We start from the raw sequence: 27,478 nt of genomic DNA, 5'->3' as shown, positions 1-27,478 counted from the left end.
TAGGACCACACACCTACTCCACTGAATAGCAGGCTTATGATTGCTTTGCAATGCTTGCAGTTAGCCACTGACTCCTTCCAAAACACTCATTGTTGAATTTGCGATTTCCAACTTGTTGTGTAATGTTTATGTCCAATGGCTGATGAGCACCAATACGTTTTATCTATAATTCCTCTTCATATGACAAGGATTGAAAAGGATTTGCCAGTAGATTATCCACTTGATTCTTGATGATGACTGCTTCTCTAGCTTGCTAGCTAAAATGTTTAAGTATGATGTTGACATGATCAGTCCAATCAAAGCTATGGTAGATATAAATGGGTATTTAAGTTCTGGTCAGATAACAAAAAAAGAACATTACTTTTTGGCTATTCAACACCCTAAAATTGCCACTTTTTCTATTTTGCCGAAATTACACAAGAATGTTACAAAACCTCCAGGGCGCCCTACTGTAGCGGGCATTGATGCAGTAACGGCCCCTCTATCAACTTTTGTTTACTTTTTTATTAGACCACTCACAGAACAGCTCCCCTCCTTTGTAAAGGACACCAGCAGTATGATCTCTATTATTGAATCTCTTGATCCTCTCCCAGAGAATATTTAGTTAGTTAGTTTTGATGTTGAGTCATTATACACAAATATTCCACACGAGGGCGGTAATTGAAGCTATGGAACATTTTCTTCTGCAACGTGACCCTAATGAACTACCTTCCAGTGCATGCATTATAACATTGGCTGAAATAGTACTCACACACAACTATTTCATGTTTCTAAATGATTTCTTCATTCAGACGAAGGGTACTGCTATGGGATCCCCCATGGCTGCTAACTATGCTGATTTGTATGTGGGTTACATGGAGAAACAGTCTATTTCAATCCTCTCAAAAATGTTTTCTTGCATAACATCATTATTTGGAAACAGTATATTGATGATATTTTTGTTCTGTGGAGGGGTGATGCAAAACAGCTCCAGGCGTTCCATGCTTTTCTTAACTCCTGTTCTGAGCATCTGAGATTTAGTATGCAATCTGATACACGTCAAATAAGTTTTCTTGATCTTCTGATCTTGTGTGAAGATAATGTTCTATACACTGATCTTTACAGGAAACCTACTGATCGTAACAGTTTGTTGAGGGCTGATAGTTGTCACCCACTTCCCTTGAAAAACTGTTTTCCCTACAGCCAATTCTGTCGAATCAAAATAATTTGTAAAAACAATCAGATTTCAACAGAAATATGGCTGAGACGCAAAGAAAATTCAAGGAGAGGGGGTACAAAAATGGTCAGATTAATATTGCCATTGAGGAAATAAATAAAAAAACGAAACATGACCTTTTTCAAGGTCAGTCTTGCAAAAATAAGCATTCTTGCGTTCTAACTACCCGCTATTCAAAGTGCTCTGAACAAATTAAGGGAATCGTTCACAGACATTGGCACATTCTAAGATCCCATGATAGTATCGGTAATGTGTTTTCAGACCTTCCCTTGGTCGTATTCTCGCGGGGCAGAAACCTCAGAGATCAACTGGTAAACTTTGATTTACCACCCCAAGATATCCCTGCACAACGTTTATTTGCGCCCCTACTGGATGGAAACTACAAGTGTAATGGCTGTGCTCAATGCAATGGCACTTAAAAATGTAGATCCTTCAAACACCCCCAAACAGGGAAACAGATCCCAATCAAAGGTGTTATCACGTGCTCCACTAAGGCCGTTATTTATTTTATAACTTGTCCTTGTGGTAAAAATTATGTGGGTAAAAAAAGCGCAAATTAAAAGTACGTATCTCGGAGCATCGTAGCACCATTAGATGCAAAACTCGACAGTTGCGGCCCACTTTTTGGAAGAAAACTACTCGATTTCGTCTCTACGTTATATTGACATCGAACGTGTCACCCTCCCTAGGAGAGGGGGTGACCTCGACAATTTATTGTTAAAACGAGAGGCTGCTTGGATCTTTAATTTAAAGACCCTTGCTCCCTTTGGTCTCAACGTAGACTATGATCTGAAGCCATTCTTGTGATTATTGTGATTTTGCTATGGTAAATGTTTGTAGGCTTATGTTGCCAAATTGTATCTATGATTGTACCCTATCATTTGTTTTTTGTATGCTATTTTTTTGTATGCTATTTTAATATATGAGAATTAACCAATGATATCAGGCCACACCCGGCCATAATTACAGACACCTGTGTGTCTTTTGACACTATATAAATGAGTTATCCCGCAGTGTTGTTCATTATACCCTGATGAAGCCAGCTTGTCTGTCGAAACGTTGGACATAAAAAATTAAGGAGAGCGCGCACTCTAGGAGCTCAGATGCCAAAATATTTAAGTGTTCCACTCCGCTAGCCAGAACCTCGCCTAAATAGGTGTGCATTTCTTTCGCCTCTAGATATGTGATTTGACCACATTTTATCTGTGGCCAATGACCTTGAGGCGCCTTGGATGGGCACTTCAAATGTAAATCACCAAAGGGGATTACATTTTCGAGCTCTCCCCGTAGATTTTGCGGTGAAGTAGTGTCCCCGTGAGTGACAGAATACTGAGCCAATCATGGCGTAACTAGAGAACATTACCAACTCTTACGCTCTGTATTTTCCACTGGCTGCCCCACCACCACAGAAAGCACTGAGCTCGGTTGAAAAACCTGCATTTTGGAGCTGGCTCAAAACAGGTGGATGGATCGCCACTGCTTACTATACTATTTTACATTTCTTAAAACTTTAAAATAATTATGATCATACTTAATGACAGTACAATACTGGCACTATTTCATTTAACTGTCACCAGATAATTTTATCCTAAACATCCACTGAGCAGCGAAGAGACAACATTAAAATGTGTGCAGACTCGTTACAACTTCAGCTTTAGCACGGAGTGATTTCATCCGTCTGTGAGCAAGAGAAAGGGGTCTTCATTCTGATCTATTAAATTATTTAGTTACATTATTTTATCATTTTGAGCGCTCTAAATCTGACTGGGAATATTACAGCGAGATGAAACCACAAGCCTGGACTCGCTAGACAGTCACCGTTAATTTGGCGTCTCGCAAACTGAGGTGGGTTCAGTTCGCTTGAATGTTTGGTACGCGGTGGAACGGTTTGTACTGAACGACTCGTTTCCCCAAAATGCTCTTGTACGTTCTTGAACAGACTTTGAGGTATGCTAGCTCCCGTTTGGTCAGGTGTGGTTTGAAGCCACGAGTTACGTATTTAAAGGTAAGTGGCCTTGCTGACAGCGCTACCCAACCCACAACCTAACTCCTCCCCGTTTTTCAACTGGTCATTCAGTACAGCCAGAGAAGAAGAGGCGAAGCGAGAGGTTTTACTCAAGTTCTGTCAACCAAAAATAAGCCCACGAAGTGAATCATTTTTGTATGGAGGTCAATTAGAGCGTGTCGATTTTGGTCAACAAAAAATGTAATTGCTAAATTACCACATGAGGCTTATTTGATTGAATAGAAGTGTCGCAATGGTTAGGTTGTTACGAATAAACTGATATAAGTGGACGCACGTGGCATTTTCAGAAACTGAAAAAAAATGACTAACTTTGGAGTTGTGCTTGTTGTCATAGAGATAGAGGACTCATCATGGACATAACCCATTTTAACATGGACCTTGCCATTGAGGATTTCAGTAGTAGTCAACTGGATGGGTATTCCTATGAGTTGGGCGCAATCAACGAATGAAGAAGAAAATTGACTACTTTAAAATGGAGATAGCATCAATGGCGCTTCCCATTGACTGTCACAGACGCTATAATGGCACAGCTACAAAGACGAGTCCACTATCTATCTCTATGGCCTGTTGTTCACACGCGTATCTGCCCTCTCATTGTCTAGAATGGTCCCATCTGATTTCGTCTCCTCCCGCCTGCCTTCCATCTTTGAGGACATACATTTCCATTGTTAGAGTGGTCACTCAACTATCTTCTAAATATAATAGACAATCTTTGGTACAGCACCGTTTCAGTTCAATTGAACGTTCCAGGACGTAAACACGTACTGAAAGCAGCCCTGGAATCGCTCTCTCAGAGAAAGAGAGAATTTATTCTCTGTCTGGATAGGCCAGAAAATGTTATGCCACCTAAAGTATGCGAGGGTAGTTGTTGCCTCTCATTCAATTAGTGATGGTGAACTGTCTGATCTGGTGCACTTGTCTACCCAGTATATTTGGTTTAGAAATATGATTTCCTTTGAGAACTGCAGTAACACTTGACGTAAAGCCATCAGGTCGTATGCTTTATTACTGGACATAACCATGTATGAGCCCTTGTAATTTTTATGTCTTATCATATGGCTTATAATATGGATTTGTGTATCACATGTTCAACTGACTTAAATATTTGTTATTTTAGTCAGGATCATTATAAGAGGATAATAAGACATTCTGAGGGTGTCGTATACATTTTTCAATCTTTATGCCAGTGGCTTTGAGTAAAGCCAGTGTGTTCTATGTATGCAGATGACTCAACACTATACACGTCAGCTACTACAGCGACTGAAATGACTGCAACGCTTAACAAAGAGATGTAGTTAGTTTCAGAATGGGTGGCAAGGAATAAGTTAGTCCTAAATATTTCAAAAACTGCTTGGAGTAACCCTGAATTGTAAACTGTCATGGTCAAAACATATTGATACAACAGTAGCTAAGATGGGGAGAAGTCTGTCCATAATAAAGCGCTGATCTGCCTTCTTAACAACACTATCAACAAGGCAGGTCCTACAGGCCCTAGTTTTGTCACACCTGGACTGCTGTTCAGTAGTGTGGTCAGGAGCCACAAAGAGGGACTTAGGAAAATTACAATTGGCTCAGAACAGGGCAGCACAGCTGGCCCTTAAAAGTACATGGGGAGTTAACATTAATTATATGCATGTCAATCTAATCTGTCATGGCTCAAAGTGGAAGAGAGATTGACTTCTTCACTATTTGTTTTGTAAGAGGTGTTGACAAGCTAAATGTACCGAGCTGTCTGTTTAGACTACTAGCACACAGCTCGGACACCCAAGTGTAACAGTATTGGTTCCGTCCCTCTCCTGCCTGAGCTCGAACCAGGGACCCTCTGCACAGAGCAACAACTGCCTCCCACGAAGCATCGTTACCCATCACTCCACAAAAGCCACGGCCCTTGCAGAGCAAGGGGAACAACTACTTCAAGGTCTCAGCGCGAGTGACGTCACAGATTAAAACGCTATTAGCGTGCACCCCGCAAACTAACTAGCCATTTCACATCGGTTACACATGCATACCCCACAAGACATGCCACCAGAGGTCTCTTCACAATCCCCAAGTCCAGCACAGACTATGGGGTGCGCACAGTACTACATAGAGCCATGACTACATGAAACTCTATTCCACATCGGGTAACTGATGTAAGCAGAAGAATCAGATTTTAAAAAACAGGTAAAAACTGTGAAGAGACAGAAACACGCATACACACAAGCGCTAGCACACGCACATTGTATTATTGTTGTATGGTGGTGTTAAACATTTTGTATTGTAGATATGTAGTGGTGTAATAATGTTATATGATGTACTGTTTTACATTTTGTTTTATATGTAATATAAGTGCCTTAATGTGTTTAGACCCCAGGAAGAGTAGCTTCTGCCTTGGCAGAAGCTAATGGGGTTCTCTAATAAATACAAATACAAATGCTCATTTAATTTTTTAAATTTTATTTCATGACAAGTCTTACAATGCATTATAACTACATTAGAATGCTTTACTCCTGTTAATCTCAGATATGAGCAGAAGAGAAGATATGCATGCAATGTTCCTATACAAGCTAGAATCACATATAAATACAGTAGTAGAAGCAGTAAATGTATTTTTGATTGCCACTGGAAGGCACTACATGCTCCTTATTGGTTGGGACCAAATCAAGCCCTGTCCTAGTCAGAACTCAGTCTGTTTACTAGTCATTAGCACCAATACTGACAGAAATTACAGTTGGAGATCAAACCTGGATCAAATAGGCCTATATGTGAAGTAATTTAGTTTGCCCAGTACAATGGAATCAATGGAATAGTCCCAAAAGTGCAAATACCAACCTAAATTAAGCACACGCACAAAATAAACTATGTAATAAACACATTACAAGCAGAACATCAAATGAAGTGTTACAGAAACATATTTTCTCCAAATCTTAATGGAATGTGCAAGCGACAAAGTAGATTTTTTTTTTTATATATAAAAATAACATTTTAATATGACTTGCCATTTCTTTCTCAGGAATGGATTGTGGGCTAGTAGAGGAGTAGGATTTTATATTAAGGGATATTTCATTGGTTGTTGCAGCCATTTTTATTATGAATCCTGGTTATGATCCCTCTTATGATCCCTGATATATTGCGTCATTAGTCTATATATAACGTTTCTTACTATGGTCATAAAATGTCCAATAAATAATTATGTATAGACTAATAATTGTCTACTAGCTATAATCACATTGCGGTTAATTACATTTAATAATGTTATTATAATCCAATAATATTCAGCTGATTTTTTTATTCACAATCAACCAATGATCCGCCCCTTTGACAAATCTGATGGTCCTCGGGCGCCCCTCGCGTCCAATAGTAGAACCGTACCTCGTTTATGCGTGTGCGTGCTTAATAACGCCCCGCCCATATTTGTGTTTGAACGCCTCTGTTTCAGCACTATCTCCATATGCTAGCCTTGAGCTAGCTGCCTGCTACATTGAGAAGTTTCTGTGATATAGCCGAGAGTGGCTACGCGAGCGAGCATCACAGCCTGATAGCCTGCTGCTACCCCGGGAGAGGCGATGATGGCGGCGGCCGTAGAGAGAGGAGGAGTGCGGGCCGCTTTCCTGAATCCTGGTAGCGGCGGCGGGATCGGTGGACCACCCCCGGCACCTATGCCCACTGCTCCCGGAGCCGCGGTTGGAGCAGGGGGCATGGGTTCGAATTCGGGTGGGTCGGATGGTCCCATGCCCGTGCCTATGAATCTTTTTGCAACATGGGAAATAGACCGTTCTTCTCCCAGTTGTGTTCCAAGGTAGGCTAAGCTACTTACATTGCCCAGCACGTATGTAATCAGTTTTCTTTGTGAGTGGGCGTCTGTAGTAATGTTTCCAATTCGGAGTGGTTGTTACATGTTGTTACAAGATAACTAGGCTACATTTTGAGAGCTGTTCCATGGTCTGTAGCAGCAACCTCACACATCCATAATGCAATGACATTTGGTTGAGTTTGTTGTAGGTCACTCGGACTAGACAGTCAATTTCTCTGGATTTATAAAAATCAAAGTCTGCCCTCGTAGTCTCCTGTTTATTTTAAGAATGCACGACAACAAAGAACAATATGACGATAAAGCTATCTTAATGCCAAAGAAGGTTAGGCTATACGCATACTGAACAACCGTTTTATAGACCAAACAAAATCTACAATTGCATTGGCTAAATTACTAGCTTGTTAATAAGTCTACTTTTATTAATGTTTTGCTCTCCATAGAAAGGGTTTGCCTTGCATAGACCCCTCTTGATTTTCAGACACTTTCCCGTTATTTGAAGCAGATAACCGTTATTCTAGGCCACATGGAGCTATTTTCACCGAGTTAAACCGTTTGTTATGAATTCCATCCACCCATAGCCTACGTTCCAGAGCTGCACGGTAAAACAGACTTGATATGTAGCTAGAAAATATGTTTGCCAGTCAATGAAACTGCATAGGTTATCAACAGGGAACTGCCAAAATAAAGGAAACACTTGAGTAAATGATGGATACAAAGTATATTGAAAGCATGTGCTTCTACACAGGTGTGGTCCCTGAGTTAATTAAGCAATTAACATCCCATCATGCTTAGGGTCATGTATAAAAATACCCATTGCCCATTATGTTGGCTACCATGACTAGAAGAAGAGATCTCAGTGACTTTGAAAGAGGTGTCTCAAAGGAGCATAGGCAGTGTGTGTATCTGTCACCGGATCTCAACCCAATGGCGAACGTGCGTAAAGCTGGCATAATTCAGATATGACGTAATTATTTTAGCACTATCCACTGTGTAACAACAGCGGGCGATATGGTTCAATGTGCCAATAAATCAGAACAATCTACTTTTTAGTTTTTTCCCAGTTGCCTGCGTCTTGAAGCTAAAGGTGGATCATGTAGGCTATACTTTGCTAAAAGAGCAATGTACAATACGGCAAATTTAGCAAAAACAAGGAATTTGTGGTAAGTGTATGGGGGCCGCCATCTTTATGCGCCTCCGTTATTGGGAGATTCTGGACTTATGCCTGAGACAGAATTTTCCACCGCCATCAAAAAAACACAAAATTATGGATTTTCACTTGGAAGAATGGTGTCGCATCCCTCCAGTAGAGTTCCAGACACTTGCAGAATATATGCCAAGGCACATTGAACCTGTTCTGGCAGCTGCATGGGGGCCCAAAACCATATTAAAGGCCCAGTGCAGTCAAAAACATGATTTGCCTGTGTTTTATATACATTGCTCAGAAAAATAAAGGCAACACTTAAACAACACATTCTAGATCTGAATGAAAGAAATAATCTTATGAAATACTTTTTTCTTTACATAGTTGAATGTGCTGACAACAAAATCACACAAAAATAATCAATGGAAATCCAATTTATCAACCCATGGAGGTCTGGATTTGGAGTCACACTCAAAATTAAAGTGGGAAACCACACTACAGGCTGATCCAACTTTGATGTAATGTCCTTAAAACAAGTCATAATGAGGCTCAGTAGTGTGTGTGGCCTCCACGTGCCTGTATGACCTCCCTACAACGCCTGGGCATGCTCCTGATGAGGTGGCGGATGGTCTCCTGAGGGATCTCCTCCCAGACCTGGACTAAAGCATCCGCCAACTCCTGGACAGTCTGTGGTGCAACGTGGCGTTGGTGGATGGAGCGAGACATGATGTCCCAGATGTGCTCAATTGGATTCAGGTCTGGGGAACGGGCGGGCCAGTCCATAGCATCAATGCCTTCCTCTTGCAGGAACTGCTCACACACTCCAGCCACATGATGTCTAGCATTGTCTTGCATTAGGAGGAACCCAGGGCCAACCGCACCAGCATATGGTCTCACAAGGGGTCAGAGGATCTCATCTCGGTACCTAATGGCAGTCAGGCTACCTCTGGCGAGCACATGGAGGGCTGTGCGGCCCCCCAAAGAAATGCCACTCCACACCATGACTGACCCACCGCCAAACTGGTCATGCTGGAGGATGTTGCAGGCAGCAGAACGTTCTCCACAGCGTCTCCAGACTCTGTCATGTCTGTCACATGTGCTCAGTGTGAACCTGCTTTCATCTGTGAAGAGCACAGGGCGCCAGTGGCGAATTTGCCAATCTTGGTGTTCTCTGGCAAATGCCAAACGTCCTGCACGGTGTTGGGCTGTAAGCACAACCCCCACCTGTGGATGTCGGGCCCTCATACCACCCTCATGGAGTCTGTTTCTGACCGTTTGAGCAGACACATGCACATTTGTGGCCTGCTGGAGGTCATTTTGCAGGGCTCTGGCAGTGCTTCTCCTGCTCCTCCTTGCACAAAGGCGGAGGTAGCGGTCCTGCTGCTAGGGTTGTTGTACCCCTACGGCCTCCTCCACGTCTCCTGATGTTCTGGCCTGTCTCCTGGTAGCGCCTCCATGCTCTGGACACTACGCTGACAGACACAGCAAACCTTCTTGCCACAGCTCGCATTGATGTGCCATCCTGGATGAGCTGCACTACCTGAGCCACTTGTGTGGGTTGTAGACTCCGTCTCATGCTACCACTAGAGTGAAAGCACCGCCAGCATTCAAAAGTGACCAAAACATCAGCCAGGAAGCATAGGAACTGAGAAGTGGTCTGTGGTCTCCACCTGCAGAACCACTCCTTTATTGAGGGTGTCTTGCTTATTGCCTATCATTTCCACCTGTTGTCTATTCCATTTGCACAACAGCATGTGACATTTATTGTCAATCAGTGTTGCTTCCTAAGTGGACAGTTTGATTTCACAGAAGTGTGATTGACTTGGAGTTACATTGTGTTGTTTAAGTGAGCAGTATATATTTCCACCCTTTTAGTGTAAGAGCTGTTCGAAAAGACTACCTGACATTTTAGCCTGTTTTGGTGGGATGGATGGCTTTCCCTATAATCAAATCAAATAAAATGGTATTTGTCACATGCGCCAAATACAACAGGTGTAGACCTTACAGTGAAATGCTTACTTACAAGCCCTTAACCGACAATGCAGTTAAGAAAAATACCTTTAAAAAAAAAAAAAAAAAAAAGTATCAAGTAATTAAAGCGCAGCAGTAAAATAACAATTGCGAGGCTATATATAGGGGGTACCGGTACAGAGTCAATGTGCGGGGACAAGCTAATCCAAGTTTATCATTTTAAAAGGCTAATTGATCATTAGAAAACCCTTTTGCAATTACGTTAGCACATCTGAAAACTGTTGTTCTTATCAAAGAAGCAATAAAACTGGCCTTCTTTAGACTAGTTGAGTATCTGGAGCATCAGCATTTGTGGGTTCGATTACAGGCTCAAAATGGCCAGAAATTAGGAACTTTCTTCTGAAACTCATCAGTCTATTCTTGTTCTGAGAAATCAAGGCTATTCCATTGGAGAAATTGCAAAGAAACTGAAGATCTCTTACAACGCTGTGTACTACTCCCTTCACAGAACAGCGCAAACTGGCTATACCAGAATAGAAAGAGGAGTGGGAGGCCCCGGTGCAGAACTGAGCAAGAGGACAAGTACATTAGAGTGTCTAGTTTGAGAAACGGACGCCTCACAAGTCCTCAACTGGCAGCTTCATTAAATAGTACCCGCAGAACACCGGTCTCAACGCCAACAGCGAGAGGTGACTCCGGGATGCTCCGGGATGCCTGGCAGAGTTCCTCTGTCCAATGTCTGTGTTCTTTTGCCCATCTTAATCTTTTCTTTTTATTGGCCAGTCTGAGATATGGCCTTTTCTTTACAACTCTGCCTATAAGGCCGGTAACCCGGAGTCGCCTCTTCACTGTTGACGTTGAGACTGGTGTTTTGCGGGTACTATTTAATGAAGCTGCCACACTCAGACAGGGAGAGGTTGAAAATGTCAGTGAAGACACTTGCCAGTTGGCCAGCGCATGCTCAGAGTACACGTGCTGGGAATCTGTCTGGCCCTTGTGAATGTTGACCAATTTAAAGGTCTTACTACAGCTACGGAGAGCGTGATCACACAGTCGTCCGGAACAGCTGATGCTCTCATGCATGTTTCAGTGTTACTTGCCTCAGAGAGCATAGAAGTAATTTAGCTCGTCCAGTAGGCTTGTGCTACTGGCCAGCTCTCGGCTCTGCTTCCCTTTGTAGCCTGTAATGGTTTGCAAGCCCTGCCTCATTCGACGAGTGTCGAAGCCGGTGTAGTACGATTCGATCTTAGTCCTGCATTGATGCTTTGCCTTTTTGATGGTTCGTCGGAGGGCATAGCGGGATTTCTTATAAGCTTCCGGTTTAGAGTCCCGCTCCTTGAAAGCGTCAGCTCTACCCTTTAGCTCAGTGTGGATCTTGCCTTTTATCCATGGCTTTTGGTTGAGGTATGTACATTTCAGTCACTGTAGAGATAACGTCATCGATGCACTCATTGATGTTTTCATTATGTCGATTCTGTTGCAAAATGTTTCTTACACTAAAGAAAATGGACTGAAACTGGGAAGGACCTACCTGAATTTGGCCAATGGAAGCTCCAGTTTACTGTTTGGACAAATGATTACACCTGGTGACATCGCCATGCATTAAATTAATTAATAGACCGATAAGACAGAGGCTGCGGTCCAAACACTTAAATTACTTACCCTCACCTTATGCCCTTGGGGGAATCCCCGTCGCCATCTTGGAGGGTAGTCCAAATGATTAGCCAAGCAAGGGAAGCCCCTCAGCCCTCGTTTCTAGTCAGCTTTGCAAGTGTACAATTATGTTCACTCCGGGGCCTGAAACTCCCCATAATTCAATTTGCGACGATTGTACATCCGCTAAGAAAAGTCAGCAAAGCTTAAAAACATAAATGGAGAAGTCAACATACAAGTGTAAGTTTAAAACGAATGCAAGTAAGTTAGAAATTGTAAGTCAGAAGTTCCAGCTAGGCAGGCTAATGTTAGTTAGCTAATTAATTTGCTAGCTATCTTACAGTAGGCGTATATTAATAATTATATATTTAATAGAAGTAGACATGCAATCATAATTGACTGTTGCGCATATAAAGCACCCACAAGCTACCGGTGGTTGAAAACACAATTATCGCGCGATCGACGAGTGACGATTTCCGGCCAAGGGTGGTCCATTTAGAAATCATTCCTTCCTCCCTCGCCCTGCAAGTGTATACTCGTCAGATGTCATGATACGTCATCAGAAGTGTCCACTTAATTTGAGGGCTGAGGGGATAGGGTGTGTCTTTTTAAGTGTTTGGACCAGAGCCAGAGTTCCAAATCTCTCTGCTGTTAACAGCTAATTTTCAGTTTTCCCCTCAGACCGCTCCCAGACAGTCCTAGCATAATTCTTGCTTGAGAAATTGCTCTTTACTAAGTTGCTATTTTTGTTTATTTTTGACCATTTGTAATTGCTAAGTCACATTAAGGTACTTCATTGCTACCCAGAAATGATTTGATATTGAGATAAAAATGGTTCCATTGGACCTTTAATACACTTTATGTTGGTGTTTCCTTTATTTTGGCAGTTACCTGTATACAGTACAGGCCTAATCTAATTGCTCTAATAACCCAGAAATCATGGGTTCAATGATTGCAGTAGAATATGCTAATGATTACCTCCAATGGCTCTCTTCTTGTATTTTTCTTCTTGTAGTTTTTCAGTCCAACCCACTTACAGTAGGCTTAGGCCTATTCACTCAATATTTGACAACACTTTACTTGAACTTTACTTTATCATAAGTGTCACAATGGTGTCATAAACATGTCATAACATTCTTATATCACTGAATGTAAAGTAATATTGTACAGAACACACATATAGTAGGAATAACCACTGTCATAACTCTCTATATGCTTCATTGCCACATTTTGCGATAGAAACTGAAAATGATTCATGCTCTGCAGGCTAAGTGAAGACAATTTCAATATCCCTAACTTTTGAACAAATTGTGCCTGTCTTTGCTCTTAGCTAAATGTATATTGTATGAGGTAACAGGCTTGCCAGGTTTTACCTGTTGATAAATGGCATGCTTTCTGTCATTTTTTTAAAATATTTTTTTTATTTCACCTTTATTTAACCAGGTAGGCCATTTGAGAACAAGTTCTCATTTACAATTGCGACCTGGCCAAGCAGTGACTGAGTTTAAGAAATACTTCATGCTTCATACATAAATACATTCTCATAGATTTGATGTCCTTTTCCTCAATGTTCTTTATCATCTTTTTCAATCTATCCCCTTTATCTTGAAATGAAAGCCCCATGTAACACACACAAGTTCTTCATGTTTATTTAATAAAAAATAGTTTTTCTTTACTTTGGCAGAGCAGAGTTGAAAGTTATTTAAAAAATGTATATATCATAACCTCGTATCATATTAGCTTTGTCTTGCGGGATCCCTAAGCGGCAGATGTTCTCGTACTCGCCTAACACATGTACACATACATTTTCAGTGGCTAAGCCAGAAAGTTCCCCGCAGACAGTGAAAAGGAAAGGAAGTAGTTGTGTTTATGGAGATGTTTTTTTTGTTGCTCTAGTGTCCTTCAACACACTCCAATATCCACACTGACATTTTCTCATTTTCAGAATTCATTCTATAACCCCTTACAGGCTTGTGGGTACATTTTTCTTACAGTTGCGACTCGCTACCCACTCCACAGTAATACACAGTAGCCTACGCCTAAACCAAGGTGCATGAAATGAAGAACAAATGGGATCTAGCAAAGATATTCAGCTGGAGGGGCAAAATGCGTGGATTTCAAAAAACACCTTTTTATTGATATTCTAATATAGGCTATTGTCTGTTAAGATTGTCTGAGCATTTTTTCTAGATCCAATTTGTTCTTTATTTTATGTTTTTTAGAGATACATTTTTCAAGTTACCTGCATATAAAAAATGGTTAGTGCTTATCTAACTGACAGAATGTACATTAGCATTTTCACATACTTAATTAAAGAGTAGGCCTAAGTAGGGATGTGACAAATTGACATTTTTTGTCATAACGTTTAAACTGTACTTTTTTTGTTGTTGATTCCTGTTAAAGAGAAATTCCACCTAAATTCACAATGCAGCTGCACTGCTGCCAGCAATGGTTTGGATCTCACGGTGTGTCCCTTTTAAGATGGTTAAGCATTGCACCTGATCTACCATTACAGTACCTCAATTCCACTTCGCAAAGTTTGTATTTCCTTCTCATTTAACTTCTCAAAGTATTTCCATACAGGACTTCCCTGCTGTCGCTTGCTTTTCTCTGCCATTTTCCTAAGTTAACGACAATGACGTAGTGGTGGAGAGTAGAGGTCGGCCGATTATGATTTTTCAACGCCGATACCGATTTATTGGAGGGCCAAAAAAGCCGATACCAATTAATCGGCCGACTATTATGATTTTTATATATATATATATATATAATATAACACACACAGCTCTGAAGTGACAACGATACTGAAGAGTCTGCTTAGGAGACATACTCTCAACTGTTTGAATAATAAAAATAAAGTGTAAGTTACCTGTGATGAATGCTGAAAACAAAAACTAATTTCTATATGCAGGAAATCCTATTTTAATAATGGGCATGGTAAGAATTGACTACCAAAGTGCGAGTCACAATTCCCATGACACCTTCTAGCAAAATCTGAAAAGCGGTTCCTTCATTTATTTCATAGGATATTTTTAGATTAACTTAAAATAAGGTCTGTGTTTGGTTTAGGCTTACACCACCTTGCCAATTTTATAACTGTGTAGATATCCATAGGATATAACTCTGATCAATATAAGCGAAGATACATTTTTTTGTAGAGTGGATTTATGAAAATATGTTGACAAACGTTACCTAGTGAGATTTACACGGGTATCAAAACGCCGAGGCGGTTTAAGCACAAAACACAGACCTTATTTGAAGTAGATCAAGACATTCTCTATGGAAGACATGAACAGTAAAACAACGAAGGAACGCCTTTCAAGTTCAGCCGCAAGTTATTACAGGAATTATGACGCGTCGACTATTTCTCTCTAAACCATATATCTTTGACTATTACGAGCCTGCTGCTGCCTACCACCGCTCAGTCAGACTGCTCTATCAAATATCAAATCATAGACTTAACTATAATATAATAAACCTTAGTTTCCATATTTGACCATATTAACCTCTATGGGCTAGGTGGGACGCTTGCTTCCCACCTACTCAACAGCCAGTTGAATCCTGTGGCGCGTTATTCAAATCCTTAGATATGCTATTACTTCAATTTTTCAAAAATATGACTATTTTACACCATTTTAAAGATAAGACTCTCGTTAATCTAAGCACACTGTCCGATTTCAAAAAGGCTTTACAACGAAAGCAAAACATTAGATTATGTCAGCAGAGTACCGAGCCAGAAATAATCAGACACCCATTTTTCAAGCTAGCATATAATGTCACATAAACCCAAACCACAGCTAAATGTAGCACTAACCTTTGATGATCTTCATCAGATGACACACCCTAGGACATTATGTTATACAATACATGCATGTTTTGTTCAATCAAGTTCATATTTGTATAAAAAAACAGCTTTTTACATTAGCATGTGACTAGCATTCCCACCGAACACTGCCGGTGAATTTACTAAATTACTCACGATAAACGTTCACAAAAAGCATAACAAATATTTTAAGAATTATAGATACAGATCTCCTCTATGCACTCGATATGTCCGATTTTAAAATAGCTTTTCGGTGAAAGCACATTTTGCAATATTCTCAGTAGATAGCCCGGCATCACAGGGCTAGCTATTTAGACACCCAGCAGGTTTAGCACTCATCAAAGTCAGATTTACTATAAGAAAAATGTTCTTACCTTTGTTGTCTTCGTCAGAATGCACTCCCAGGACTTCTACTTCAATAACAAATGTTGGTTTGGTCCAAAATAATCCATCGTTATATCCAAACAGCGGCGTTTTGTTCGTGCGTTCTAGACACTATCCTAAAGGCTAAATAAGGGTGACGAGCATGGCGCAATTCGTGACAAAAGAATTCTAAATATTCCATTACCGTACTTCGAAGCATGTCAACCGCTGTTTAAAATCAATTTTTATGCAATTTTTCTCATAAAAAAGCGATAATATTCCGACCGGGAATCTGCGTTTAGATAAACAGACAAAGGAAAAGAAACCATTCGGTCAAAGCGGGCACGCGCCTAAGCCCATAGTACTCTGAGTGGCCACTTGCCAAAAGCGATAAAGTGTTTCAGCCAGAGCCTGCCTCGATATCGTTCAACGTTTTCCCGGGCTCTGAGACCCTATGGAAGACGTAGGAAGTGTCACGTTATTACACAGATCCTGAGTCTTCAATAAAAAGAGCCAAGATGAAACACTACTTCTCATACAGGCCACTTCCTGCTTTAAATCTTCTCAGGTTTTGGCCTGCCATAGGAGTTCTGTTATACTCACAGACACCATTCAAACAGTTTTAGAAACTTTAGGGTGTTTTCTATCCAAAGCCAATAATTATATGCATATTCTAGTTACTGGGCAGGAGTAGTAACCAGATTAAATCGGTTACGTTTTTTATCCAGCCGTGCAAATACTGCCCCCTATCCCCAACAGGTTAATGACCTATCATCTCAAAAACATTATTCTTTCAGTGACATACGGAACCGTTCCGTATTTTATCTAACGGGTGGCATCAATAAGTCTAAATATTCCTGTTACATCACACAACCTACAATGTTATTTCATAGTTCCGTAAAATTCTGGCAAATTAGTTCGCAACGAGACAGATTCTGTATACCCTGATTCTGCGTGCAACGAACGCAAGAGAACTGACACAATTTCACCTGGTAAATATTGCCTGCTAACCTGGATTTCTGTTAGCTAAATATGCAGGTTTAAAAATATATACTTCTGTGTATGGATTTTAAGGCATTGATGTTTATGGTTAGGTACAGTCGTGCAACGATTGTGCTTTTTTTCGCAAATGCGCTTTTGTTAAATCATCCCCGTCTGACGAAGTCAGCTGTCTTTGTTAGGAAGAAATAGTTTTCATAGTTCGCAACGAGCCAGGCCGCCCAAACTGCTGCATATACCCTGACTCTGTTTGCAAGAGGTGACACATTTTCCCTAGTTAAAAGAAATTCATGTTAGCAGGCAATATTAACTAAATATGCAGGTTTAAAAATATATACTTGTGTATTGATTTTAAGAAAGACATTATTTATGGTTAGGTACACGTCGGAGCAAAGACAGTCCTTTTTCGCGAATGCGCACCACATCGATTATATGCAAAGCAGGACAGGCTAGATAAACTAGTAATATCATCAACCATGTGTAGTTAACTACTGTTTATGATTGATTGTTTTTTTTTTATAAGATAAGCTTAATGCTAGCTAGCCATTTACCTTGGCAACGTAAAGCAGGTGGTTAGAGCGTTGGGCTAGTTAACGTAAGGTTGCATCCCCAAGCTGACAAGGTAAAAATCTGTCGTTCTGCCCCTGAACAAGGCAGTTAACCCACCGTTCCTAGGCCGTCATTGAAAATAAGAATGTGTTCTTAACTGACTTGCCTAGTTAAATAAAGGTTTAAAAAAAGAATAAAAATTGAAATCGGCAAATCGGTGGCCAAAAATACCGATTTCCGATTACTATGAAAACTTGAAATCGGCCCTAATTAATCGGCCATAACGATTAATCGGTCGCCCTCTAGTGGAGAGTCGACTCCAAAATAATTGATTCCTTGCACATCAGCTTCCTGTGGAAACTGTCATTTATGAGTGTCAAGATGCCTAAGATTCAGTATTTTTAGAACGGATGAGACTGATTTAGTTGTTGTACTTCCGAGAACACAACCACTTGCATTTTTCATACCGAGCTAGCGAGGGACAGAGAGAAAGGGGAGTGGCACAGTATAGGCAGGTCGGCCACCAGTCAGGCCTATTGCATGGTTCTATCTATCAGCAATCAAATGCTGTATCTCGCAATGAAAAGCTGTATCTTGCCATTTCTTGGCTTACAATGTCTAGCAACTTCAGTAAAGCAGGGCCTATTATCAATGAATAGGCTAGGATATTCTACACGCAACAGACCGAAGACTGAACACACACTCGCATCATTAGTGAAGACCGAGAAGAAGAGGCGACGCAAGAGTTCTGTCTCACCAAAATCTGTCTAAAATAAACCCAAAGCATTTCTATGGGCTTATTTTGGAACTAAGCTTGTCACCGGCCTTCCCGCCTTCGGGACACTGACTCCCATTGTTAGGGCGGAGACATGAGCATCTTATTATTAAATACAGATCTCTGGTGAAGAACAAGAGCAGGCAAACCAGCGGGGGAGAGGAGGGGTCAGCCGGAAAGAATGTCTTGGTAATCTACATCTCGCTGTATCTTGTCTTGCAGGCCTAGCAAATTGTTTGCCTTTAGCTTTCTGGTTTTATTTAAATTACCTTACTATCCACAGACCTTTACAGGCTAAAGTCTAGTTAGGCTATAACACGGAAAATAATGTTTTTTGATAACTGTACTGTGATTGTAATTTTGTTAGGAGAAAAAACAAACAAACAAAATAAATTGGGTTATGGATTTTCTTAATGTAAAGGATACCAACTTTGTTTAAACGTTCACACTCCTAGGCCTAAGCACTGTTATTTTCACCGCCGTCTTTGTTGTTACTTGTGCTTGCCAAGGTGGGCAGGTCCTTTTGAAGCGTGTCTTATACAGTTGAAGTTGGAAGTTTACATACACCTTAGCCAAATACATTTAAACTCAGTTTTTCACAATCCCAGTAATCCTAGTAAAAATTCCCTGTGTTAGGTCAGTTAGGATCACCACTTTATTTTAAGATTGCGAAATGTCAGAATAATAGTAGAGTGATTTATTTCAGCTTTTTTTTTATTTCATCACATTCCCAGTGGGTCAGAAGTTTACATGCACTCAATTGGTATTTGGTAGCATTGCCTTTACATTTTTTTACTTGGGTCAAACGTTTTGGGTAGCCTTCCACAAGCTTCCCTCAATAAGTTGGGTGAATTTTGTCCCATTCCTCCTGACAGAGCTGGTGTAACTGAGTCAGGTTTGTAGGCCTCGTTGCTCGCACACGCTTTTTCAGTTCTCCCCACAAATTTTCTATAGGATTGAGGTCAGGGTTTTGTGATGGCCAATCCAATACCTCGACTTTGTGGCAAAATGGCTTAAGGACAACAATTTTGGAAGTATACTTGGGGTCATTGTCCATTTGGAAGACCCATTTGCGACCAAGCTTTAACTTCCTGACTGATGTCTTGAGATGATGCTTCAATATCGCCATATAATTTTCCTCATGATGCCATCTATTTTGTGGAGTGCACCAGTCCCTCCTGTAGCAAAGCACCCCCACAACATGATGCTGCCATCCCTGTGCTTCACGGTTGGGATGGTGTTCTTTGGCTTGCAAGCATCCTTTTTCCTCCAAACATAACAATGGTCGTTATGGCCAAACAGTTCTATTTTTGTTTCATCAGACCAGAAGACATTTCTCCAAAAATGACCATCTTTGTCCCCATGTGCAGATGCAAACCGTAGTCAGGCTTTTTTATGTCGGTTTTGGAGCAGTGGCTTCTTCCTTGCTGAGCAGCCTTTCAGGTTATGTCAGTATAGGACTCGTTTTACTGTGGATATAGATACTTTTGTACCTGTTTCCTCCAGCATCTTCACAAGGTCCTTTGCTGCTGTTCTGGGATTGATTTGCACTTTTCGCACCAAAGTACGTTCATCTCTGGAAGACAGAACGCGTGTTGGTGTTTATACTTACGTACTATTGTTTGTATAGATGAACGTGGTACCTTCAGACGTTTGGAAATTGCTCACAAGGATGAACCAGACTTGTAGAGGTCTACCATTTTTTTCTGAGGTCTTGGCTGATTTTCTTTAGATTTTCCCATGATGTCAAGCAAAGAGGCACTGAGTTTGAAGGTAGGCCTTGACATGCATCCACAGGTACACCTCCAATTGACTCAAATGATGTCAATTAGCCTATCAGAAGCTTCTAAAGCCATACCATCATTTTCTGGAATTTTCCAAGCTGTTTAAAGGCACAGTCAACTTAGTGTATGTAAACTTCTGACCCACTGGAATTGTGATACATTGAATTATAAGTGAAATAATCTGTCTGTAAGCAATTGTTGGAAAATGACTTGTGTCATGCACAAAGTAGATGTCCTAACCGACTTGCCAAGACTATAGTTTGTGGAGTGGTTGAAAAATGAGTTTTAATGACTCCAACCTAAGTGTATGTAAACTTCCGACTTCAATTGTATGTCTCGTTCGCATTGTCCTTGAGCAACATGTCGTATTTTATAAACTTCTATGGGCAGTAATTTCGTTATTTGTTCAAAACAATAGTTTTTTTCAACAACGATTTTGCACCCCAACACCTCAGACAACGTGTTAAGACACTTTGGCAATGCCTATTATTACCTCAATGTGTGAATGTAGCGGATAGCTGCGTTAGCATCCCACAAGGACGTCACCGAACCTGAGATCTACATACCTGGTGTGACAAGCTAGCTCCTTGGTTTTTGCTCCAGAAGTTTGCATGCTTTGTTTGAGTCTATTGTGCCGGTTTGTAAGTATCATTATAGTGGCAGACATGGACTCTGTTAGATTCACATAAGTTTCTAACAAACCAGTAGCTGCTTTTGCAACTTCATAATTTCATAATCGTGTATTTCTTTAGTTGGCCCCCATTATAGCTGAGGTAGATGTGTGGTGGATTTCCAGTAGACTTCCAGTCATTGCGCTAACGCTAGTTAGCAATGCCACGCAAAACTACCTTCCTTCAAATTGCACGCAAAGACATAACAATGTTATCCATGAGTTCATCTGACTCTGGGTGTGTATAAAAATTGCTTAATTGCCAAAATAACACAATATTCCTTTAATGAATACGGTACCCAGCACCATTTTGGCACCTGTGTACATTCACAGCGGGAGCCAGCCTGGTTACCCAGGGGAGAGATCCCTCATTGCTGGCCCAGATGTGTCCTCTATATCTGGATAACGAGAGCGGGGAAGTTGGCTTCCTGAGCCAAGGCTATGGAGCTTTCCTTAGGGATTGAATAGTGGCTGAGAATGCAGAGAAGACTTAAATTTGAGAGTGGTTACATTTCTCCAGCTCCATCCCTCAGCTCTTTATCCAAAAAATGGTAGGGGGGCTACCTGTTGTTGTTTGAATCCCAGATTGCCCTTTTAATTAAAATCAAATGTTATTGGTCCCATACACATGGTTAGCAGATGTTATTGGTCCCATACACATGGTTAGCAGATGTTATTGCGAGTGTAGCGAAATACTTCTAGTTCCGACAGTGCCGCAGTATCTAACAAGTAATCTAACAATTCCACAACTACCTAATGCACACAAATCTAAGTAAAGGAATGGAATAAGAATATATATATGGATGACCAATGACAGAGCGGCATAGGCAAGATGCAACAGATGGTATAAAATACAGTATATACATATGCGATGAGTAATACAAGATATGTAAACATTATTAAAGTGACTAGTGATCCATTTATTAAAGTAGCCAGTGATTTCAAGTCTGTATGTAGGCAGCAGCCTCCCTGTGTTAGTGGTAGCTGTTTAACAGTCTGATGGTCTTGAGATAGAAGCTATTTTTCAGTTTCTCGGTCCCAGCTTTGATGCACCTGTACTGACCTCGCCTTCTGGATGGTAGCAGGGTGAACAGGCCATGGCTTGGGTGGTTGTTGTCCTTGATCTTTTTGGCCTTCCTGTGACATCGGGTGCTGTAGGTGTCCTGGAGGGCAGGTAGTTTGCACCCGGCAATGAGTTTTTAAAGGAATAGCTCTGTTTACTCAAATTACATTTGGGTGGGCTTTGACAACTTCTTCACACGTTAAGATACCTGCAAAAACCGTATATGTAGTATACGTATATCAAATCATTTTATTTGTCACATGCGCCAAATACAACAGGTGTAGACCTTACAGTGAAATGCTTACTTACAAGCCCTTAACCAACAATGCAGTTTTAAGAAAAATGCCACAAAAAAAAGAAATAAAAGTAACAAATAATCAAAGAGCAGCAGTAGAATAACTATAGCGAGGCTATATACAGGGGGTACCGGTACAGCGTAAATGTACGGGGGCACCGGTTAGTCGAGGTAATATGTAGATGTAGGTAGATGTGCAAGCATTGGTGAATGTAGGCATTGTATTAGTACATCGTCATTTTTGTGTCAAGTCAAAAAGCATAATAGTTGTGGTAGTAACTGACACAGATAATAGCATGAGTAGGTATATTATTACTCTTTATATGAAGAAGTGGGCATTTTAGTTTCCCATAGGGACAGATAAGGATCAACTTCCCCAATCCTAACATTAACCATTAGTGGGGAAATGCTAAACTAACCGAAGCTCAGCATCTAGGGGCAACATCACCCAACCCTGATTCCTCCATCTGTGGGTGGACTAGTATCTGTACATCCATAAAAGGGCATTCCAGACATTCGAAACGTCGGTATGTTGAAAAGGAAGAGGTCAGCTTGTCTTCTGTCACATATCTCAGTCTAATCCACCCTTTCATCTCAGGCAAAGGGAACAGAAAGGGTAGCCTATTCTAGATCAGATGGGAGGTCAGGGACCTCCACGTGCACATACGTGCACATACGTGCACATACAGTGCATCGCACACTAAGGCTTTGAGATATGGCCTAAAAATCATATCTCATTATCAAAGTTATGGGCGATTCACGAGTCACTGAGCTTTTCAGTAAGGCCATTCTACTGCCAATGTTTGTCTATGGAGATTGCATGGCTGTGTGCTCAATTTTATACACCTGTCAGCAATGGTTGTGGCGGAAATAGTGAACGGGAAGGTGAACACGGCATAGAAGGAGCAAAGGAGACAAGACCAAAAAGACAGATCTTGCGATTCTCGCGATACAGGCATTTGAAGCATTGCGGTAAAACATACATTTCAATGAATCAAATGAATTCAATATATCGCCCAGCCCTAATATATACACACACACATTATATATATTTTTTAAACAATGTCTCTGATATACCACTCACTCACACACACACCCCAACCCCGGTTTCTCCTCAGAAGGGAGAGAGAAATGATGGCGAACCCACCTAGGAATAGATGGACCCACAGTAATTAAACGTGTGCGCTGGAATCAGGTTAGCCAACCAATAGCGCATCTATTATTCATGCTGTTTAATTGGTGCAGGACCCATTATTCCTGATGGAGTGGGCTAGCTGCGTTTAAGAGGGATGGGGTTGACTTGACTGAATGGGCTATAGGATAGGGAGTGACCTATTTAATATTGGAAATTACAAATACCATATAGCCTAATGTATAGTACGACAACCAGCGATTCTCAAATGCATCCTATATGGAAATGGAATGGGTTTCTCAACTAATACTCGTAGCTAATACAAAATCCTGGGCCTATATTGTCTAATGTATAGTACGACATCTAGTGATGGAAAATTGAACAAGTTTCACAACTAATGGTGGTAAGGTATTAGCTGAGTTGAATATGGTACATCCTTTGTAAGGTGCTAATCAAAACCAACATCCCCACTGTTGCATACTTGCTTTTTGGTTAAAGTCAAAAGTTATACCCATACATTTACCCTGCAAACAGCAGGGGTATCCCAAATGGCACCCTATACCCAATATAGTGAACTACTTTTGAGCAGGGCCCTACTAGGGAATAGGGTGCCATTTGAGACACCACCCATGAGGTACCCTGCAAGGAGGTCTTTGTAAAGCATTGCCCCAAAAAGTGACTGAACTTTGTAGACAATGCCCTTTAGCTTTAATATTGTTCTCTTAAATTGTAATGCTTAAAACATCAACCTACAGAATCCACTTAGTTCAGTAATGAAGCATGGCACTTTTGTCACCAAAGAAAAACCTCTTCAATACTTGATCTGCCGTTGAGCGCAAATCCTTGATTTAAAGATCCTGATTCCTTATCCCCTGTCAGTGGATTTGATGTCTTCATTCAGATGGTCTCTCTCTATCTCTCTCTCTCAACATTTTTGTCATTTAACAGACGCTCCTATTCAGAGCGACTTAAAGTTAGTACATTCATCTTAAGATAGCTAGGTGGTACAATCCTAGTCATAGTAAGTACATTGCTCATAGCTACCTTACTGTGAAATGAAGTCAGTGCTAGGAGAAAAGAAAAAAGTTGTCTTTCTCTGTCTCGCTCTGACTCCTCTTTAATATTTAAAACTACTATGGTAGGCAGACCTCGTTCGGAATTAATTGCAATTGGAAAGGGACAGCTTACGGACCCCGACTGTGCTCGTTTTTCATACCGTGCTCTCTGAAGGCCTACCACTGGCTTGAAAGCAGATAACCTGAACCCCACGGGTTTGACTAAACTGCAAGTTTCTGATGTCATTGCCTCGGGCCCCTTTTAATGTGTGGAATGGATCATGGTCAGAGCATTCGCCCTCCTGTTGCTAACCTAGTTAGCATTCGATACACATACGTTGTTGAATGCCAATGCTTTTTACATTTTGTTGTTATTTGTGGCCTGTTTTTTTTTTGTGGTGAATATTTCCGAATCTGTTCCTTGGTCAACAGAAATATCAACATATTATACAGTTGTTGTTATGCTGTTGTAAGTTGTTATGCCGTCTGAGCTATAGTGGACAATCTCTAGTGTATTTTTTTCAAATCTGCTTTTGGGGGCGGGCGCGTGTGTGTCCAAGTCAAAGAGGCCCAGCTTCATATTGTTATTGGAGGAATTACCAAAAAGGCTTCACCCCAAATCAGAAGCACATGCTCTCTTTTCCAAAAACTATGGCAAGCACCTACAGGATCTTTGTTGTGGTTTAGTGTGTGTGTGTGTGTGTGTCAGTGTCAGGAAAATAGTCTGGTCTAGTGTGGATTAGCTGAGGTTTACAACACCTGCTGTAGCATGTGTTTCGACGCCAGAGTGCTAGCCAGCTAAGCTAACATTTGGGTGCAATGTGAAACCCGAGCGTGAGATACCCTCAAAGCCGCTACAGCAGAGCAATACAGCACCAGCCGTTCAACGCTCTAAAGTTGAACTTTCTGTAGTAAAGTTGACTGTTGTACCTCAGTTCACAGATATTTTGTTGTCCTACTACACCAAAAAATATACAGAATTTAAAAATGGCTTACAATGAGTCAACCTGTGAACGGTTATGATTCATTGCAAATTCAATCAACTAGCCACGTTAACACAAGAAAATCATGCATTAAAATGTTTGTTGAACGACGCAAGGAAACTACGTTGACTCAACCCAATTTCTGCCGGGGTTGAGACCGTTTTTGGGTGGAGTTTTCCTTTAATGGCGGAAATCAGCCAAAACTATTAATTACTATTTGTTTCATTAGTCCATTGTTGATATAGTCCCAAAATGTTTTGCATGTCAGCAATCAAGTTTTCAAGATGTATAACTTTTAAAAATGCAGCATCATATGAGGCATTCTGTATCATATGATTCAAAATGTATCATACCGGCTGAATTTCTGTATTTTGAAATATATTACACAGCCAAAAGTATATGGACACCTGTTCATCATGGGCATTAATATGGAGTTGGTCCCTCCTTTGCTGCTATAACAGCATCCACTCTTCTGGGAAGGCTTTCCACTAGATGTTGGAACATTGCTGCGGGGACTTGCTTCCCTTCAGCCACAAGAGCATTAGTGAGGTCGGGCACTGATGTTGAGCGATCAGGCCTGGCTCGCAGTCGGCGTTCCAATTCATCCCAAAGGTGTTTGATGGGGTTGAGGTCAGGGTTCTTGCAGGCTAGTCACGTTCTTCCACATGGATCTCGACAAACCATTTCTGTATAGACCTCGCTTTGTGCACAGGAGCATTGTCATGCTTTAACAGGAAAGGGCGTTCCCCAAACTGTTGCCACGAAGTTGTAATTGTCTAGAAAGTCATTGTATACTGTAGCGTTAAGATTTCCCTTCACAGGAACTAAGGGGCTTAGCCCGAACCATGAAAAACAGCCCCAGACCATTATTCCTCCTCCGCCAAACTTTACAGTTGGCGCTATGCATTGGGGCAGGTAGTGTTCTCTTGGCATCTGCCAAACGCGTTTCCACTGCTCCAGAGTCCAATGGCACCACTCCAGCCGACGCTTGGCATTGCTCATTGTGATCTTAGGCTTTTGTGCGGATGCTCGGCCATTGAAACCCATTTCATGAAGTTCCCGACTAACAGTTCTTGTGCTGACGTTGCTTCTAGAGGCAGTTTGGAACTCGGTAGTGAGTGTTGCAACCGAGGATATACGATTTTTACTCGCTACGCGCTTCAGCACCCGCCTGTCCTGTTCTGTGAGCTTGTGTGGCCTACCACTTCACGGCTGAGCCGTTGTTGCTCTTAGACGTTTCCACTTCACAATGACAGCACTTACAGTTGAGCGGGGCAGCTCTAGCAGGGCAGAAATTTTAAGAACTGACTTGATGGGAAGGTGGTATCCAATGACGGTGCCACGTTGAAAGTCACAGAGCTCTTCAGTACGGGCCATTCTACTGCCAATGTTTGTCTATGGAGATTGCATGGCTGTGTGCTCAATTTTATACACCTGTCAGCAACGGGTGTGACTGAAATAGCCAAATCCACTAATTTGAAGGGGTGTCCACGCTACCGGTCAAAGGTTTTAGAACACCTACTCATTTCAGGGTTTTTCTTTATTTTTACTATTTTCTACATTGTAGAATAATAGTGAAGACATCAACACTATTAAATAACACATGGAATCATGTAGTCACCAAAAAAGTGTTTAACAAATTAAAATATATTTTATATTTGAGATTCTTACAGTAGGCACCCTTTGCCTTGATGACAGATTTGCACAATCTTGGCATTCTCCCAACCAGCTTCACTTGGAATGCTTTTCCAACAGTCTTGAAGTTCCCACATATGCTGAGCACCTGTTGGCTGCTTTTCCTTCACTCTGCGGTCTGACTCATCCCAAACATCTCTCTCCTTCTTGGTCAAATAGCCCTTACACAGCCTGGAGGTGTGTTGGGTCATTGTCCTGTTGAAAAACAAATGATCCACCGGTCTAATGTACATTGCTTGTCTTTCTTGGCCCATGCAAGTCTCTTCTTCTTATTGGTGTCCTTTAGTAGTGGTTTCTTTGCAGCAATTCAACCATGAAGGCCTGATTCACACAGTCTCCTCTAAACAGTTGACGTTGATGTGTCTGAACTCTGAAGCATTTATTTGGGCTGCAGTTTCTGAGGCAGGTAACTCTAATGAACTTATCCTCTGCAGCAGAGGTAACTCTGGGTCTTCCATTCTTGTGGCGGTCCTCATGAGAGCCAGTTTCATC

At 41.2% G+C, this 27,478-nt stretch overlaps 1 protein-coding gene across 4 annotated transcripts in view; it reads left to right on the top strand.

The window, feature by feature from the left end:
• The first annotated feature begins 6,615 nt into the window (after positions 1–6,615).
• LOC106585260 (phosphofurin acidic cluster sorting protein 2) overlaps positions 6,616–27,478 on the top strand; it is a 96,240-nt gene continuing 75,377 nt past the window's right edge. For 2 of the 4 annotated variants that reach the window (XM_014171299.2, XM_014171290.2), the window contains exon 1: positions 6,616–7,020. In XM_014171299.2, the coding sequence (XP_014026774.1) occupies positions 6,788–7,020 (233 nt within the window). In that variant the 5' untranslated portion in view covers positions 6,616–6,787. The remainder of the gene's footprint in view (positions 7,021–27,478) is intronic. The other 2 variants (XM_014171317.2, XM_014171309.2) reach the window with 1 other exon arrangement.

This window comes from Salmo salar, chromosome ssa02 (assembly GCF_905237065.1).
Source record: "Salmo salar chromosome ssa02, Ssal_v3.1, whole genome shotgun sequence".
Classification (NCBI taxonomy): Eukaryota; Metazoa; Chordata; class Actinopteri; order Salmoniformes; family Salmonidae; genus Salmo; species Salmo salar.
Note: the sequence above shows the minus strand (reverse complement) of the source record. Positions and strands in the feature narration are given on the sequence as shown.